Genomic DNA, 15826 nt, shown 5'->3' with positions numbered 1-15826 from the left:
ATCGAGCTGAAATCGAAGCTCGAAACTTTTGCTTATATCGCGGATATTCTTTTTGTAATGTAGAGAATATTCACTTTCTCGGTTAGTCTTGTGTTGTAACGTTTAATACGCTCAAGTTTTACAAACGGTATCGTGATATGTCGTAGCTGTGATAACACTTCGCTCAAATAATTGCAAATGGACAATCGTACAGATCACGGTACGTGCTCTAAAGATGAGTTCGCAACTTGACTACGAATGAACAAGTCTAATCGTTATTTGCAACTGTTAGTAACACCGAAAGGTATCCCATCGCTGTTTTTAGAATCTAAAACAAAATTTATGTGATTTCCTCTTTTTCTGTGAATTATGTATTTGGATAGTCGTGGTTAATGAGTTGATATTTGTACATACGGTACTGAACAGTTCCATAGAGAAGATACCAAATTTGCCTGCAGTCAAACAAAGTGGACGAGTGGATCTGTTCATGACGAATAGAAGACATTTGGTTTCAAAAGGTGAGACGTTGTACCAACTAGATACGTACGCGCAATTGCTCATTTTTCTACTCTGAGACCATCCAAAGTAACTTTTCTACTTCTTTCATGAGCTTTTGCTTTATTCGTTTGTTCATCAAGCATCGATGAATTAAAAAAAATTAGAATTATCTTGAAGTTTGTGAGAGTTTCGTTCAAAGCTATTTCTGTGTGTTTTTTTAAATATAAATTAAAAGTCAAGATATATGTATGTGTGTCTATTGTCTTTTAAAAAAGATGATTGCAGGATGATTATGTATCTATTCTATGATTATTGAAAGCACTGTGTTCACATTTAACATTTTTATTTTACTTGGACAATAATAAATTAACAATAAGTGATGCTATAAAAATTTAGTCTATTATGGTTGCTTAATGGTTTATAATACGATTGAGATAATTGTTGACTTTTGAGAGACGAGTCATTCATTAAAACTCGACGCACGATTTCCAATTTACAAAATGTTTCTTAGCATCGTCTTTTTTTCGAAGGAAGGCAGAAATGGCAGGTTATGTGTATTATGCATAATATAAATTATGGGGAACTGCAAAATGCCAATATCAACCTACTAAAAAAACTTCCCCTTATACTCTCCATAAATGCTTTCCACTCTGCTCCGACACTACTAGTGTACTACTGGTCTGACCTGAAAACACAGAAAATCATGTCCCCGTATCACACGCGTAACTGTCACTACCTTGCATCGACGCACGAATTTATAAACAAAGCATAGGGGATGCGAATGACGCGAAGAACCTTCCCCTAACTTGTGTACTCACCTGACTGCTGTCACAGCAAACCACATACTTTCTGTAAACCTTTGCTGATATGTGTGTCAATAGTTTGGTATAAAATGGGTATAGCAAAAGCATTTATGCATTACAAGTATACGTATATCGAATAGGATCATCAACTCGTTGGCGTAGGATCCAGGAAGAATTGTACCAAACTTCATTAAACTACACAAACGTACGTTGTTTTGCTAGCAAACCGGGAAGCCTGCTTATTTTGTATTTGTAGTCGTCAAAGCAAGCGATGACCAATTTTTCTTTGTTCTCAACAATTTTGATGGGAAAAATGTCGATCTGAGAAAAGAGGGAAAAACGATATTTTCAACGTTTCCTGAGAAGCACTCGAGATCTCGAGGAATCTCTTTAGTAATTAATAATTTTATTACTTTACACAGTGTTTAATTTTTTTGTCTCGCCATTTTAATTCACATTACTTTTTGATATAATTTATCATTTAGAGAAGTATACGAAAATATTCTTTTTGTAACGCTTCTTTTATCAAGCTGATGGACGGTTATAAAATTCACAGATGTATCGGATCGTCTATTATTTATTTTTCATTGCGTATAGAACAGAAACGTATTCCATCGAGGTTTTTAAGACCTGAATACAAAAAAAAAATATTGTTCTGTATATGTTTATGTAAATATGAGATATTATATATGTATATACATATTTTTTATTATTATTCATCTTCACACTCCGGATAAATGATTTGCATTACATATTTTTCTAATCTCTACTCATTCCGAAACTTGTTTGGGAATATTGTCACATATAAAGGCTTACATACATCTACTTATTTTATATCTAAGCTAAATCTTAAATATACAGGGTATTCACGGATTTATTAGCCAGCTTTTTTTGGTATTTTCTAAATGGTATGTATTAGAAAAAAATAATCAGGAAAAAGTTTTATGTTGGACGGTGAAACGTGTTGTTGGTTAAAGTAATCAGGAGACGAGTTAATACGATTAACTATATTTACAGATATTTTAATGTGTAGAATACAAAGTTAATCGCAAACGTTGCTCGATTGATGATATTCGTTGCATTCTTCTCTAATTGTTATGCTGATTCGCTAGACTGATTCGTTGTACTTATTCGCTCGACTGACTGACTGATTGATTCGATACTGATATTGATTCGCGCGATTGACTGACTGACTGACTGACTATATACTGATATTACTTCGCCGACTGACTGTGTCTTGGCGGATATGGTCGTCTATTTCTGCTCGTCGAGGGGGTACTGAAAGGTTTGAACTTGTCGCCAGTTGTGTATATGTATATAACATTTTTTTCTAACTTTAATATTCTTCAAAAATATAGTCTCCATTTTTTGGTATTTTAAATCTAAAACATTGTTCTCTAAAAAATGGTTTTCGACTGCAAAATTTAATATATAATATTTCTTTTTCCATTTGCGATGTATGTATATTACTTAAAAGTATAATATCCTTCGTTTTTGCTCTTTTTGTATTATTTTCACGTACATAATCATTTATTTTTAACAATTAAGATGACAAAAGAAAATTTTCTACAACTACTGCTACATTTTACAAATATTTTTTAACTAATATGTAACATTACCTTGTTGGTTATCCATAGAGGCCCTTTTTCCCCATAACTGAATCACCTGTTCATAAGTTGGGGAGCTATTCCGTCATTTTTCTCAGCGCATATCCCCCTCATACAGTCAGAATGCGCATTATGATATCAATTATTCGTGAATATGAGAGGTAGAGTGTCATTCTCAACTTTATGTCGAAGTAAGTTGCATCTATCATTACAGTTTGGCAGTTGCAGGTACGTATTTATTTGTAATTATTCATAACTTCTTCCATGATGCGAGAAAATAAGAAAGAAGCATGTGATGCCAGCGTTTTTGCAACTCTCTCTGTCAAAATTCACAAGTAAAAAAAATTTGATCACATCGAGCAAATAATCTATGAATAATTGCAATTATTACTAGAAGGTAACGTTGTCAAAGAAATTTGTTTAACCGATGAAGATAATATCCAGGAATTCTATAAAATATAAAATATAGTTTGTAAAATATGTTATATATATATATATAAATTTGTTATATATAGTTTGTAAAATTATGTTTATGAAATAGATTGAATTAAATTTCTACGGGCTACATATATATGGCATGTTTATTATATTATATTTGTAGGATTAATATATAAAAATAAAATATAACGTAATTAAAAATTTCAATTCTATTCTATGCGAATGTATTAAATGTGCAGTTATATAGTAATGCCAATACTTTCAATATAGTACGTAGTCCAGTATGAAGCTTTCTTCTGTCATATTTTTCACTTAGGGTTCAGGTGGTTCCAGAAGTCTCTGTAAGGGCAGTCTTTCCCTGTACGCTGCAGTGACACAACGTATAGATTGCTCTACGCGACATACCGCGTGCTCTTTATCTGTATATTGTGGTTTTTTATGTTATGTTATACAAGTGCAATTTTTTTTATATTAATGACAGCAATAACATTGTTTTCTTATAATTATAATGTATATAATATAGGATGCATTCTTTTATTTCATATTTTTTCCTTGCAGTAAGTTAAAACGGCGAAGTGGAAACGACGAGAAAATAACCAAAAGCAAAATCTTTGGAAGACGTGCTATTTCAATGAAATGTGAGTTTTATGAATATTTCAATGTTTTGATCGTTTTACCAAAAGATTCTTCGAATATTTGTGCAATTCCTTCGGATAAAAGCATTCTTATGGAGCTATATGAATCGTAATATGAATCTTTGAACGGATATCAAAATATTTATACGATATGTAACGTGATTTTATAAAATGCTCGGTGTACTGTGTTATTTTATTGTTTCTTCCACATACAAGAACCAATATAATTCAACCATACGATTATGTTACTTTTCTCCGACCAGTTAATCTTTCATGGCTAACAATACTGAAAGATATCCGGCAGACGTTTTTAGAACCTAACAAAATATCATTGTCAATTCTTCAGATACATGTCTAAATGTGTGTGAAAATCCATTAGAAAATAATTTAGGTTCATGATCGTTTGACTCACAGCATTAAAGAGTTCGAGAGAGAAGGGACTGAATTTTCCAGCTGTTATTTGAAACGATACTTTCGCGCGACATATTACGATAATTAGTGAAACGGCGTTCTTCGGTGGTAAATCGTACCACTCGCATTCGTATGCTGATTGTCCAACACCGTTACTCTGAAAGTAAATGTTTTATTAGGGCGTCTGGAACGTTACTTCAGCCAGAAAAAAATTGAACTTTCGTTCTTTAACAAAATATTCTATTATATGTATAAATAACTCACTTCCCCTAGAAGCATTTCTCCTATATAACAATAAATAAAAAGATGCAGCATAGTATAAATTACGTGTATGATGAAAAATATCATTCCAACTATTGGTACATCCGCTTCCTCCTGATCTACGGACTAAAATGGAACGGAGTGTACATTATATAGGAATTTCTAGTCTCGTCGGAAAAATACCAATGTAATATTAACTTCAGCATACAGTTATCATACGATATCCAGTAAGACAAAACATCGCTGTGCAGATTACAGTTTGAATAAGTAACGTGAGATTGAAGCAATCTTCCACGATCACGGCAAACCTTGGATCACAAATGCTTCTTTAAATCCTAATTTAATTAAATTATCGTTGTGCATTTTTCATTTTTCTAAATTTATTAACATCTTCTTTTCTTTAAGTAACACTTAATCTATTTTTCTTTCTTTTTTTTTAATAATTGGCGAGAGAAATAAACCTTCCTTTAAGACCCATTCTAATAAACATTTCAATAAACATTTTTAGTTCACTATGAAATTGTTTATACCAACCTAGATAACAGATTGTGCCTGTTCACAATGAATCCTAGTCGTTCATGGAATCTTTCGTAATTATTATCCTTCTTCATCGTGTTAGCTAAATCCTTGAGAGCCATTCTAACAACAGTTAATTGACCGCACAAGTGTAACACAAGAACCGCAAGGAACGTGTCGAAGCAAGAATAGCATATTGCGGTTAACACTGTGCCCATAAACTGTCCCAGCCATGTGATCTCGAAATTTGGACTTTTGCTTATGTCGTAAGGGAACGTGGCTGGATGAAGGAGTCCTCCTAAATCGGCTTCTGACGCACTTTGCATATTACTCCAAATTTGCAGCGATATAAAAGCGAAAAGCATGAGATACGTTAGAGTGGAACAGACTATGGATATCAGTCGACTAATTCTCGCGTTCTTTAACATCATTTGACGATCTTGATTTGCGATTGGCTCGGTCCAGTCGTCGAACATTTGGCTGAGTAATAGCGTTAGGGCTAAAGAGATATTAATTGTTACATGTATATTACATTTGTGGATATCGTCACATATTTTAGAAAAATATTAATGGATAATTATGTGAGGCATCAGTAATTAGATCTTTGTGTTTCTTGTTAAATGAGCTCACGTATGGCCTAATATACCTACTTGATATAGGTACGTACGTATTTCGAAATTAAGTCTTGATACGGAATAATTGATTTTACGTATTGATACTAAAAGGGATAAAATTAATTCAGCTTGATTTAGAATCGTGAAAGATTAATTAACTAAGGATATTTATGGATTTATGACTATATTTATGGCTACATAAAATATTTCTTAGAATATTACAAAGGTGAAATAAGTCTCCGTTTAGACGTGATTTCTTTGATTAGGTAGATTTGGAAAAACAAATGTATAAGTAAATATATATAAATATAAATATAAATATATATATATATGTATGGGTACCTTTCTTATAATATCGTAGAACGATCTGCTTAACCAATGCAAAGGCGATCGGTATATTAATCGATAAGTTTTCGATTACTTCGTCCAAATTAGTCGATTTCAGTACCAAATTTGCTGTTTGTGGTGCACAGATAAAAGTAAACGTCACAATAGTCGTAAACCAGAATATTATACTCGAAAGTAATCGTGATCCTCTTGAAACTTTTCTCGGTTCTGGCCACACACCGAGTAACGTCAAGTTGAAACGATTCCATCCCATTGCAAAGTCCATCTTTTCTTTCGAACGATACCTCACGTAATTTTGAGAACGTACTAATTATGAATATATTGCAATTATCAAGAATTATCAAGAATTGTAAGCAATCGTTACATCGTAACTTGAACGCGTTGAGAAAAGAACATTGTTTGGAATATTTACAATTCTATTTGTATTTATAAAACTATAGGAGGGCCAATCAAATTTAGAATTCGATAATTGGAATTATAGAATACTATGATTCGTTTGAAGAAATAACAAATTTTTATCATTCACAACTGTGGAAATCGTGTTACTTGAATTATATTTTCGAGAGTTTATAATTCTTGAAACGAATCTTTTAAGAAATGTCAATGAGTCGCGAATCTCAAAGTTGAAATTTTTTCACCGGTTGAAAAGATTAAATTCGGACTGAATCGACGCGACGTCTCTGTTCTATTTGTTTCCTCAGCAGGGATATTTCGATAACTGATCCTGCAGATTACGCGCAGGCCTTTCGTGCCGCCCATTACGCATTCACAATAGTGATGTTGAAACCTTTCTTCTGGAACTTTTAATAGGCGCAATCTGGAAGTTTGCGAAGCGAAACAAACCTTGCAATTTCGAACTCTTTCGGTTAGCCAACGGTAAGATCGAGGGCCGACGTACTGAAATATAGAAATTGTATTTTCGATGGTCTGCCTTCTTCGTGAAACTTTGTCTTCGATAATTATCTTATCTATCAGCCAGCAAAGGAAACTTTGCCTCTAATCGAGCTGCAATCGAAGCTCGAAACTTTTGCTTATATCGCGGATGTTCTTTTTGTGATGTAGAGAATATTCACTTTCTCGTTTAGTCTTGTGCTGTAACGTTTAATACGCTCAAGTTTTACAAACGGTATCGTGATATGTTGTAGCTGTGATAACACTTCGCTCAAATAATTGCAAATGAACAATCGTACAGATCACGGTACGTGCTTTAAAGATGAGTTCGCAACTTGACTACGAATGAACAAGTCTAATCGTTATTTGCAACTGTTAGTAACACCGAAAGGTATCCCATCGCTGTTTTTAGAATCTAAAACAAAATTTAAGTGATTTACTCTTTTTCTGTGAATTATGTATTTGGATAGTCGTGGTTAATGAGTTGATATTTGTACATACGGTACTGAACAGTTCCATAGAGAAGATACCAAATTTGCCTGCAGTCAAACAAAGTGGACGAGTGGACCTGTTCATGATGAATAGAAGACATTTGGTTTCAGAAGGTGAGACGTTGTACCAATTCGATTCGTACGCGCAATTGCTCATTTCTCTACTCTGAAACCATCCAAAGTAACTTTTCTAATTCTTTCATGAGCCTCTGCTTTATTCGTTTGTTTATTAAGCATCGATGAATTAAAAATAATTATAATTATCTTAACATTTGTGAAATTTTCGTCCAATGTTAGTTCTGTGTTTTTTTTTTAAATATAAATTAAAAATCAAGATATATGTATGTGTATCTATTATCTCTTAAAAAAGATGATTGATGTAAGATGATTATTTATCTATTCTGATCATGGAAAGCACTGTGTTCACGTTTAACATTTTTATTTTACTTGGACAATAATAAATTAATAATAAGCGATACTATAAAAATTTAATCTAATATCGTTCCAACTTCATGATTTATAATACGATTGAGATAATTGTTGCTCTTGAGAGACGAGTCAGACATTAAAACTCTATTCACGATTTCCAATTTAGAAGGAGTATGAGAGCGGATCTAGCAGTACTCAGTTATGAATATATTGATTACAGTGGCAAGAAGGATTACTTACTTGAATGAGAAGCATCTCGCCTATGTAACAATAAAGATACACGTGTACAAGGATGAAGCAGACGAAGAGGACAAAGAAAACCAGTTGAAAGTTGAAGATTTCATTTTCGTTTTTAATCAATACCTGGTTAATTTGCGTTATTACTGTGATATTACAACCACGGAGTATAAAGAATATAGTAAACGTAACTTACGTTGAAGAATAAGAAACCTTGAAAGCATATTTCGATGGTACACAGTAACATCTGTAGCAACAATAGCGTACTAAAGCATTTTTCGATCGTCTCTGCAAGCCTTTAATAAAAGTGATTACCAGGATTAGTGTTTCAAGTTGGAATGTTAGAAAATGAAATATTATAATACTGAAATACTAGGATATGGAAAATTTTAAGTATTGGAATATTAACAAATGATTGCCTTGGAGAACATTAAGTATTGAAATATGGTAATATCAAAATACATCATAGTATTGAAGAGGAATTGAGATTATCATAACATAAAAGAAAACTCAAATTTTCTAGTACTGTTCTTAAGAACAAAATAATACACATTTAATACGTTAAGGAATATCCTTATAAAATATTATAAGGATCATTTTAGAAATCTTATTATAAGATAATAATTTAATACATAAAAAGCTAGTAAATATCGAGATATGCTATTTACCAGTTCAGATGCTCGTGCTTGCTAATAATCCAAACCAACTCCTTTTGAAACTCATCTATGCTTCTGTTTCCTTCCTCGCCGTCCATTAATCTTGATAATTTCTTCCTTAAAATTTCAAATTGTCCACATATATGCAGGACTAACATAGCGATAAAAGTGTCGACAGTGGTATAGCAAATAGTAGCTGAATATCCCGCAATTACTTGAGCAAAATTGGTCATTAACAATATCGGTACTGGTCGAATGTTATAGGGAAAATATCCAGGATACAAGCTCAAACGATCCTGGTTTTCATGTAGTCTATCAGAAAGATAGACGGTAATAGATCTAAGGCTTAAATATGCAGTGACCATTGTGAGAGTTAATATTGAACACCAGACGGAAATAAAGTTCGCAGGTTTAGCCATCTTCAGCATCGTTGCCTTTTCTTCTTCCGTCTTCGCACTGCGCCAGTTATCGTAGAAAGATTTCATGATAGGTTTGAAAGCTTGAAATATAATCTAATTAATTTGTTAAATGGCCTATTAACTCGTATCACTTCAATGTGTAAATAACGAGATTTTTGTAAGATAACACCGCTAAACACCACAACTTTTATATATATATTGACAAAACAAAAGACCTTACCGAGTTTTTAGATATAAGTAACATAATATCAAAAAAATATAAAATAATATAGTCGCTAATAACCAAGTGGTTGATGTGATTTAAATACCAAAGAAAAAAAGAAAAATCTATAAAAAATGTAAAAGATTCCAGTGCAATTTTTTCTCTTAAATCCAAAGTTTATTCTCTGTCCTTATTGAGGGGACTGGGAATATTTCCAGAACAAAATCGCTGTTCCGCGAGAAAAACGTGGATCCCCGATCTAATAGAATTTAAGCGCGCACCATTGTAATTGTTTAGTAGATCGCTTGTCCTCTCTATACGTACTGTCTTTGTAGTACCAAGCGAAGATCAGCTTTATCATCGCGTTTATACCAGGAATATTAGCTGTTGACAGATTTTCTGTCACCAACTCAAGATTCCCCCATATGAAAAATAGGTTCGCACTCTGCGGTCCAGTTCCAAATATAGTTATTATGGACAAATAAAATAGAGCCTTGAAATGTGACAATCGTTCGTCAGTTCTTCTCGGTTCCGGCCAGATGCCAATTAGTTCCATGTTCCAACGATTCCATCCAATGGCTGTCTTCAATCCTTAAAAGTAAACGAGTTCGTGGAAAATCTTACGCTTATTGAATACTAGGAGATATTAAAGTTTCTTTAGAATGATTGTATTTCTTATAATAAAAATTAACTAATATGATATGAGATATGTTGCAACTTTTTAAAGTGAAATTGGAATGTTACTATATAATTTATTTTTCATTGTATTTTTCTTTTTAGGTATCCCATGATATATTCGAAGATTAAGTAAAATTCACGAAAATAATTAAAAATGGTACCTGCATCGAAGTCCATTAGAACTACGCACACGCCAGCTGCACGATTAAATGACTGCCACGAATTTCTCGTTCTTTACACGAAAGAAAAATGCCTGCTCCTCTCGGTACGTGAGAAACCACCTCATGTGAAAATGTTACAACTTCCAAGTAGTACGTGCAAACTTCGAAGTTTCGCGTTTACGAGGATAGACAAATTTTTTTAATCGTCTTCGCCTGCTAACAAACTGTCTTTAGCTTAACTACTTACTGGATACTTTCTGTCTTCTTCGTTGAATAATTGATTGCCTTTATTGAGAAACTTTTACTATGGAACACGCTACGTTTTTATTCGCATTTATGTGTTACCCAAATTCGATGTGAAACTCCTTCACATTTGTAAAGGGAGGCTTGTTCGCAGTACATGAACAAAGGTATCATAGGAAATTTTTAACTAACTATTGTTTTCGTTTCAACCGACAAATAGAGTTTCAATGTTTTAAGAAAATATTTAGCATGTAAGTGAGACGAGAACACATACATATCAACATTGTATGGAAACAAATTGTATCAGAAAAATATAAGACAAATAGAGGTACATTTAATAATAAGAATAAGAAAGCACCTGCTTAATTAAAAGGGTAAGATAGAAAATTGTTAAAAAATGGAAAAAGCTGTAGTTATGTATAAATTATTTTATATAATACTATTAAATTACACACAATCATGATTACTTTTTGCATACAGCACAGTAATACATTACTTAGACAATTATTTACACTCGATAAAATAGGAGGATAAACAATCTCGCCAGAAATATTGCAAATTTTGATCACCAAATTAGACCTACTATCCAATCTCAGCTATCAAATTTTATTAAAAGCTATATCACCATGAATCAAATCCTAATAATCCAAACGTTCACACTTCAATCGAATAAAAATTTTCACCTTTTGTGCTTTAATTGTAGGTAATTGTCGAAGACGTCAGTAAAACCAAAAAACGAACGGATCTCGAATCACTCGAATCGAACTATATGGCGAGTGCTATTATCGGCCGCAAAATTGACGATTTCTCAGTTCCGATTTTCTGCAAGGCTAAAGACAAGGGGCAAGTACAGGGTTAGCCGAACCCAGAGGGGCAATCCAAATGGTAAGTTCTTTTTTTAGAAGAAAATATTTCTTAGCTTCATATTTTTTTCGAAGGAGAGCAGAAATACCACGCTATGCGTATTATGCATAATATGAATTATGTGAAATGCTAAATGTTAATAACAATCCACTAAAAAAAACTGCACTCTCCATAAATGCTGCTCCGACACTACTAGCGTACTACTGCTCTGACCTGAAAACACAGAAAATCATGTCCCCGTATCACACGCGTAACTGTCACTGCCTTGGATCGACGTACGAATTTATAAACCAAGCATAGGGGATGCGAATGACGCGAAGAACCTTCCCCTAACTTGTGTACTTATTTAACTGCTTTCACAGCAAACCACATACTTTGTGTAAACCTTTGCTGATATGTGTGGTAGTAGCTTGGTATAAAATGGGAACAGCAAAAATATTTATGCATTACAAATATACATATATCAAGTAGGATCATCAATTCGTTGGCGTAGGATCCAGGAAGAATTGTACCAAACTTCGCTAAATTACACATACGTACATTGTTTTGCCAGCAAACTCGAAAGCCTGCTCATTTTTTATCTGTACGCGTCAAAGCAAACGGTGACCAATTTTTCTTTATTCTCAACAATTGTGATGGGAAAAATGTCGATCTGCGAAAAGGGGGAAAGATGATATCTTCAAGGTTTCCTGAGAAACACTCGTGGTGTCGAGGAATCTCTTTAATAATTAATAATTTTATTACTTTACACAGTATCTAATTTTTTTGTTGCGCTATTTTAATTCTCATTACTTTGAGATATAATGTATCATTTAGAGAAGTATACGAAAATATTCTTTTTGTATCGCTTCTTTTATCAAGCTGTTGGACGGTTATAAAATTCACAGATGTATCGGATCGTCTATTATTTATTTTTCATTGCGTATAGAACAGAAACGTATCCCATCGAGGTTTTTAAGACCTGAATACAAAAAAGAAATATTGTTCTGTATATGTTTATATAAATGTGAGATATTATATATGTATATACATATTTTTGATTATTATTCATCTTCACACTCCGGATAAATGATTTTCATTACATATTTTTCTAATCTCTGCACATTCCGAAACGTGTTTGAGAATACTGTTGCATCTAAAGGTTTACACACATCTACTTATTTTATATCTAAGCTAAGTCTTAAACAAATAGGGTGTTCACGGATTTATTAGCCAGCTTTTTTCTTGGTATTTTCCAAATGGTATGTATTAGAAAAAAATAATCCGGGAAAAAGTTTTACGGTTTCCTATGACCAATATAATAGCGCATATCATTTTTTTATACTTGCATTATTCTTCTAGAAACGATAGTGACATGCAGCTTTTTAAGCCCATCGTCTCCACAAATCGCTTCATATGACATAGAACGACATACAGCAGTCCAGTTAAAAGATCGAAAATCATCTTCATTTCCGAAAATATAGTACACAACAATAACTCGTTTACACTTACCTGACAATAGAGCGCGAAAGTAAAGGAACAAAATCTGCCTGCTGTAATTTGTAAGGGTGAAGACCTGGCACGACACATAATAATTACAAGCCATCTTGCATTTTTGGGAGGTAAATTGTACCATTTTGTACTGTAGGCTATGTTAGCTATTTCTGTACTCTGAAAAAATTGAAAATTTTAATAATTTCCCACCTCTAGATAAGACAATCCATTCATTTTTTTTTTCTAAAAAGTACCTCGGCTGCTAGTTTTTCTCCCATGTAACAATATAGAAACAGTTGCAACATCACGTAAGCTACGTATATCAACAGAAACGAAATTTGCAAAATCATGTCTTCCATTGTATTCTCTCCTAACGACTGCACATTGAATTATGAGAATAATGATATATTATTTTGTGATACTTTTTGAAATTTTTTTATATGATATACACTTGCAAGAAGGTATGTTTTTCATCGTACCATAATAAGTTGGTAAGACTGAGAGCATATCTGGATGGTGCAACTCAGCATTTGAAGCAGAAGCATCAGGTTAAAGGAATTCTCTATCCTTCCCGCGAACCTTAGTTGTACACATGACAAGATTAATAGCTAGCAAATGACAACAACATTATGAGCTTAAAGGTTGAGACGAAGAAAATAAAAGACGAGCATACAATGGTTTTACATTAATTAACTTAAACATCGAAAATTAACATTCCATGCATACATTTATTCTAACTTATTCTCTTCTCTGTATATATTCCCTAGTATCTTCAACAAAATAACAAATTTCCTTAATACGAACCTATTTATATATTCATGCTTTTCGACAATCTTCTGCATCTTCATTTCTATATTTTTCTCATCGTACGAATGAATCTTCTCTAAATCTTGCCTCAAAATCGAAAGCTGTCCGCAGACATGGAAAATCAGTAAGACGACGAGAGTATCTACAGTTGTGTACGTATTCGCTGCATAAATGGCAGCCACGTATTGACCGATCATTGTCAATTCGAAATTTGGACTGATACTAGTGTTGTACGGGTAATAGCCACGAAGGAATAGTGTAATGTCGTTATTTTTCATGCTAGACAATCGTGCAGGCACAAAAGCGAGAATTACGATGTTAACCATCAATGTGCTTCCTATTGTAATCTTTCTAGTGATCCTTGCAATGTTCACCATTGTTTCTCGTTCGGTATTATTCGTCACTGTGTCCCAGTCATTGGCCATGTATCTCAGTAGAGACTTTAACGCTTGGAAGAGAAGGAAATGGTAGATAGAATAAGTCTTAATGGATCTTGCTTGTGTAACAATTAGAATAATATTAATGAATATTTTAAAATATAACGTAAATAGATAAGAGTATAATCTGCACATTTGGCAGTATTTTTAGTTAAAAAAGAAGACAAATCCATATTTATTGTTTAATTTACTGTTGTCGAATTATGTGAAATGCTTACGTATGCCGTTGATCCAAACAGTCAGAGTCTTCATAAGGGAAACCATGACGGTAATATTAGTCGATAGATTCTCGATCACTAGGTCAGAGTCACCGGCGATTATCGGAAGGTTAATTGTTTGTGGAGCACATGCGAAGCACAGCATTATGATACACGGTAATAGAACGAGATAACTGGAAGATCGGTTCCATTTCCTCTCTTCCGGCCAGATACCCATAAACTTCAGCAGGTTGTAATTCCAAGCGTACACATTGTTTAAATCTACATCTTTATCTATAAATAGGTACTTAAACAATAATTCACAGTCGCAAGATTAAATATGTCATATTTCTCTTCCACTATCCGTAGTATTATCTAAAATTATAGTCTCCAGTTTTGTATTATTTTCAATTATTCACCTCTTATTTTCAACGATTAAAGTGATAAAAGAGAAATTTCTGCTAATCCCGCTGGTTTTTACCAATATTTATTAGGCAATATGTGAAATTACCTCGTTGGATATCCATAGAGGCCTGTTTTCCCATAACTGAACCACCTGCTCTCACGTTCAAAGGCTACTCCGACGGTTTCCTCAGCGCGCGTCCCCTTCATGCGCATTATGATATCAATTATTCGTGAATGCGTAGTTCAGCGTCGTTCTCAACTTTATGTCTCAGTAAGTTGGATCTGTCATTACAGTTTGACTGTTACAAGTATGTATTCATCCGTAATTATTCACAACCTCCTCTATGATACGAGGAAATAAAAGAGAAGCAGGTGATGCCTGCGCTTTTGCAGCCTTCTTACACTATACTACGCTCCTTTCATGGATGTGCGTCAAGTTTGCAAGTAAACAAATTTAATTCCATCGAGCAAATTATCCATCAATAATTACGATTATTATTGGAAGTTAATTTAAAGAAATATACTAAAATATTCTTTCCTTAACACCTCTTATATCAAGTTGGTGGACAGTTGTAAAATCCGCTGAAGTAGTATCGCCTATTATTTATTTTCCATTGCATATTGGACAGAAACACAGCCCATCGAGGTTTCTAAAACAAAAATAGCTTGTTTTGCATATATTTATGCAAATGTGAGATATTACATACGTATAGGGGAGTGTCGTGCTATGTATGTAATATATAATATCGACCACTCCAAGCTTTTTTGTTATATCTTGGACTAGAATCAGCAATAATCACAATTTAAAAAATGTGTTTGCAATACAAACGGACTTAATAAAAGTATTGATATTAATTTTGTGAAGCTCAGTATTTAGAATTGACGACATTTTCTAATTTCATTTCAGTTGCCAACAGATTGAACTTGATAAAAAGAGTTTGATGTGTACTGGTCGACTGCTGATTGGTTGGATACTGGACGAGAAACATGTGGAAACCTTTTAGATCGTAATGTATATAATATACAAAGAAAATTGAAAAGTTGGGGCAGGTAATTACAATTAATAGATTAGATATAGTATATACAATAAAAAAAATAGTAAAAATCATTTACTTACCTGACAAAT

At 33.2% G+C, this 15826-nt stretch overlaps 2 protein-coding genes and 1 long non-coding RNA gene across 3 annotated transcripts; all 3 read right to left on the bottom strand.

Annotated features, from left to right (window-relative positions):
* Nucleotides 1-208: 208 nt before the first annotated feature.
* LOC126920130 (uncharacterized) lies at nt 209-15388 on the bottom strand. Its single transcript, XM_050730089.1, has 12 exons — nt 14317-15388; nt 13659-14109; nt 13334-13433; nt 13109-13231; nt 12714-13031; nt 11014-11113; nt 9760-10026; nt 8827-9313; nt 8355-8454; nt 8162-8284; nt 7503-7658; nt 209-307 (listed from the first exon to the last, which is right to left on the bottom strand). The coding sequence occupies exons 1-12, from the start codon at nt 14531-14533 to the stop codon at nt 248-250; spliced, it is 2502 nt and encodes an 833-aa protein (XP_050586046.1). The 5' UTR covers nt 14534-15388; the 3' UTR covers nt 209-247.
* Nucleotides 702-3330, bottom strand: LOC126920741 (uncharacterized). The gene is made up of 2 exons (XR_007712074.1): nt 2900-3330; nt 702-1910 (listed from the first exon to the last, which is right to left on the bottom strand). It is a non-coding gene; the product is annotated as an uncharacterized LOC126920741 (long non-coding RNA).
* On the bottom strand, nt 4008-6438 carry LOC126920684 (odorant receptor 13a-like). Its single transcript, XM_050731409.1, has 6 exons — nt 6105-6438; nt 5167-5647; nt 4841-4940; nt 4636-4758; nt 4373-4528; nt 4008-4277 (listed from the first exon to the last, which is right to left on the bottom strand). Exons 1-6 carry the CDS (start codon nt 6373-6375, stop codon nt 4224-4226), a joined length of 1185 nt encoding a protein of 394 aa, XP_050587366.1. The 5' UTR covers nt 6376-6438; the 3' UTR covers nt 4008-4223.
* Nucleotides 15389-15826: the final 438 nt, after the last annotated feature.

The sequence above is a fragment of the Bombus affinis genome, chromosome 9 (genome assembly GCF_024516045.1).
Source record: "Bombus affinis isolate iyBomAffi1 chromosome 9, iyBomAffi1.2, whole genome shotgun sequence".
NCBI classification, from domain to species: Eukaryota; Metazoa; Arthropoda; class Insecta; order Hymenoptera; family Apidae; genus Bombus; species Bombus affinis.
The sequence above is the reverse complement of the archived record's forward strand: the minus strand, read 5'-3'. Positions and strand labels throughout refer to the sequence as shown.

What these genes read in the sequence shown, in the direction of transcription:
- LOC126920130 (XM_050730089.1), bottom strand. Translation starts at nt 14,533, where the DNA reads ATGGGTATCTGGCCGGAAGAGAGGAAATGGAACCGATCTTCCAGTTAT. An exon ending in AGTCTTACCAACTTATTATG is followed by an intron (nt 13,232 to 13,333) that starts GTACGATGAAAA and finishes TTCAATGTGCAG; the next exon opens with TCGTTAGGAGAGAATACAAT. An exon ending in CTATGGAACTGTTCAGTACC is followed by an intron (nt 308 to 7,502) that starts GTATGTACAAAT and finishes ATTTTGTTTTAG; the next exon opens with ATTCTAAAAACAGCGATGGG.
- LOC126920684 (XM_050731409.1), bottom strand. Translation starts at nt 6,375, where the DNA reads ATGGACTTTGCAATGGGATGGAATCGTTTCAACTTGACGTTACTCGGT. An exon ending in TCTACGATATTATAAGAAAG is followed by an intron (nt 5,648 to 6,104) that starts GTACCCATACAT and finishes ATATCTCTTTAG; the next exon opens with CCCTAACGCTATTACTCAGC. An exon ending in GAGAAATGCTTCTAGGGGAA is followed by an intron (nt 4,529 to 4,635) that starts GTGAGTTATTTA and finishes ATTTACTTTCAG; the next exon opens with AGTAACGGTGTTGGACAATC.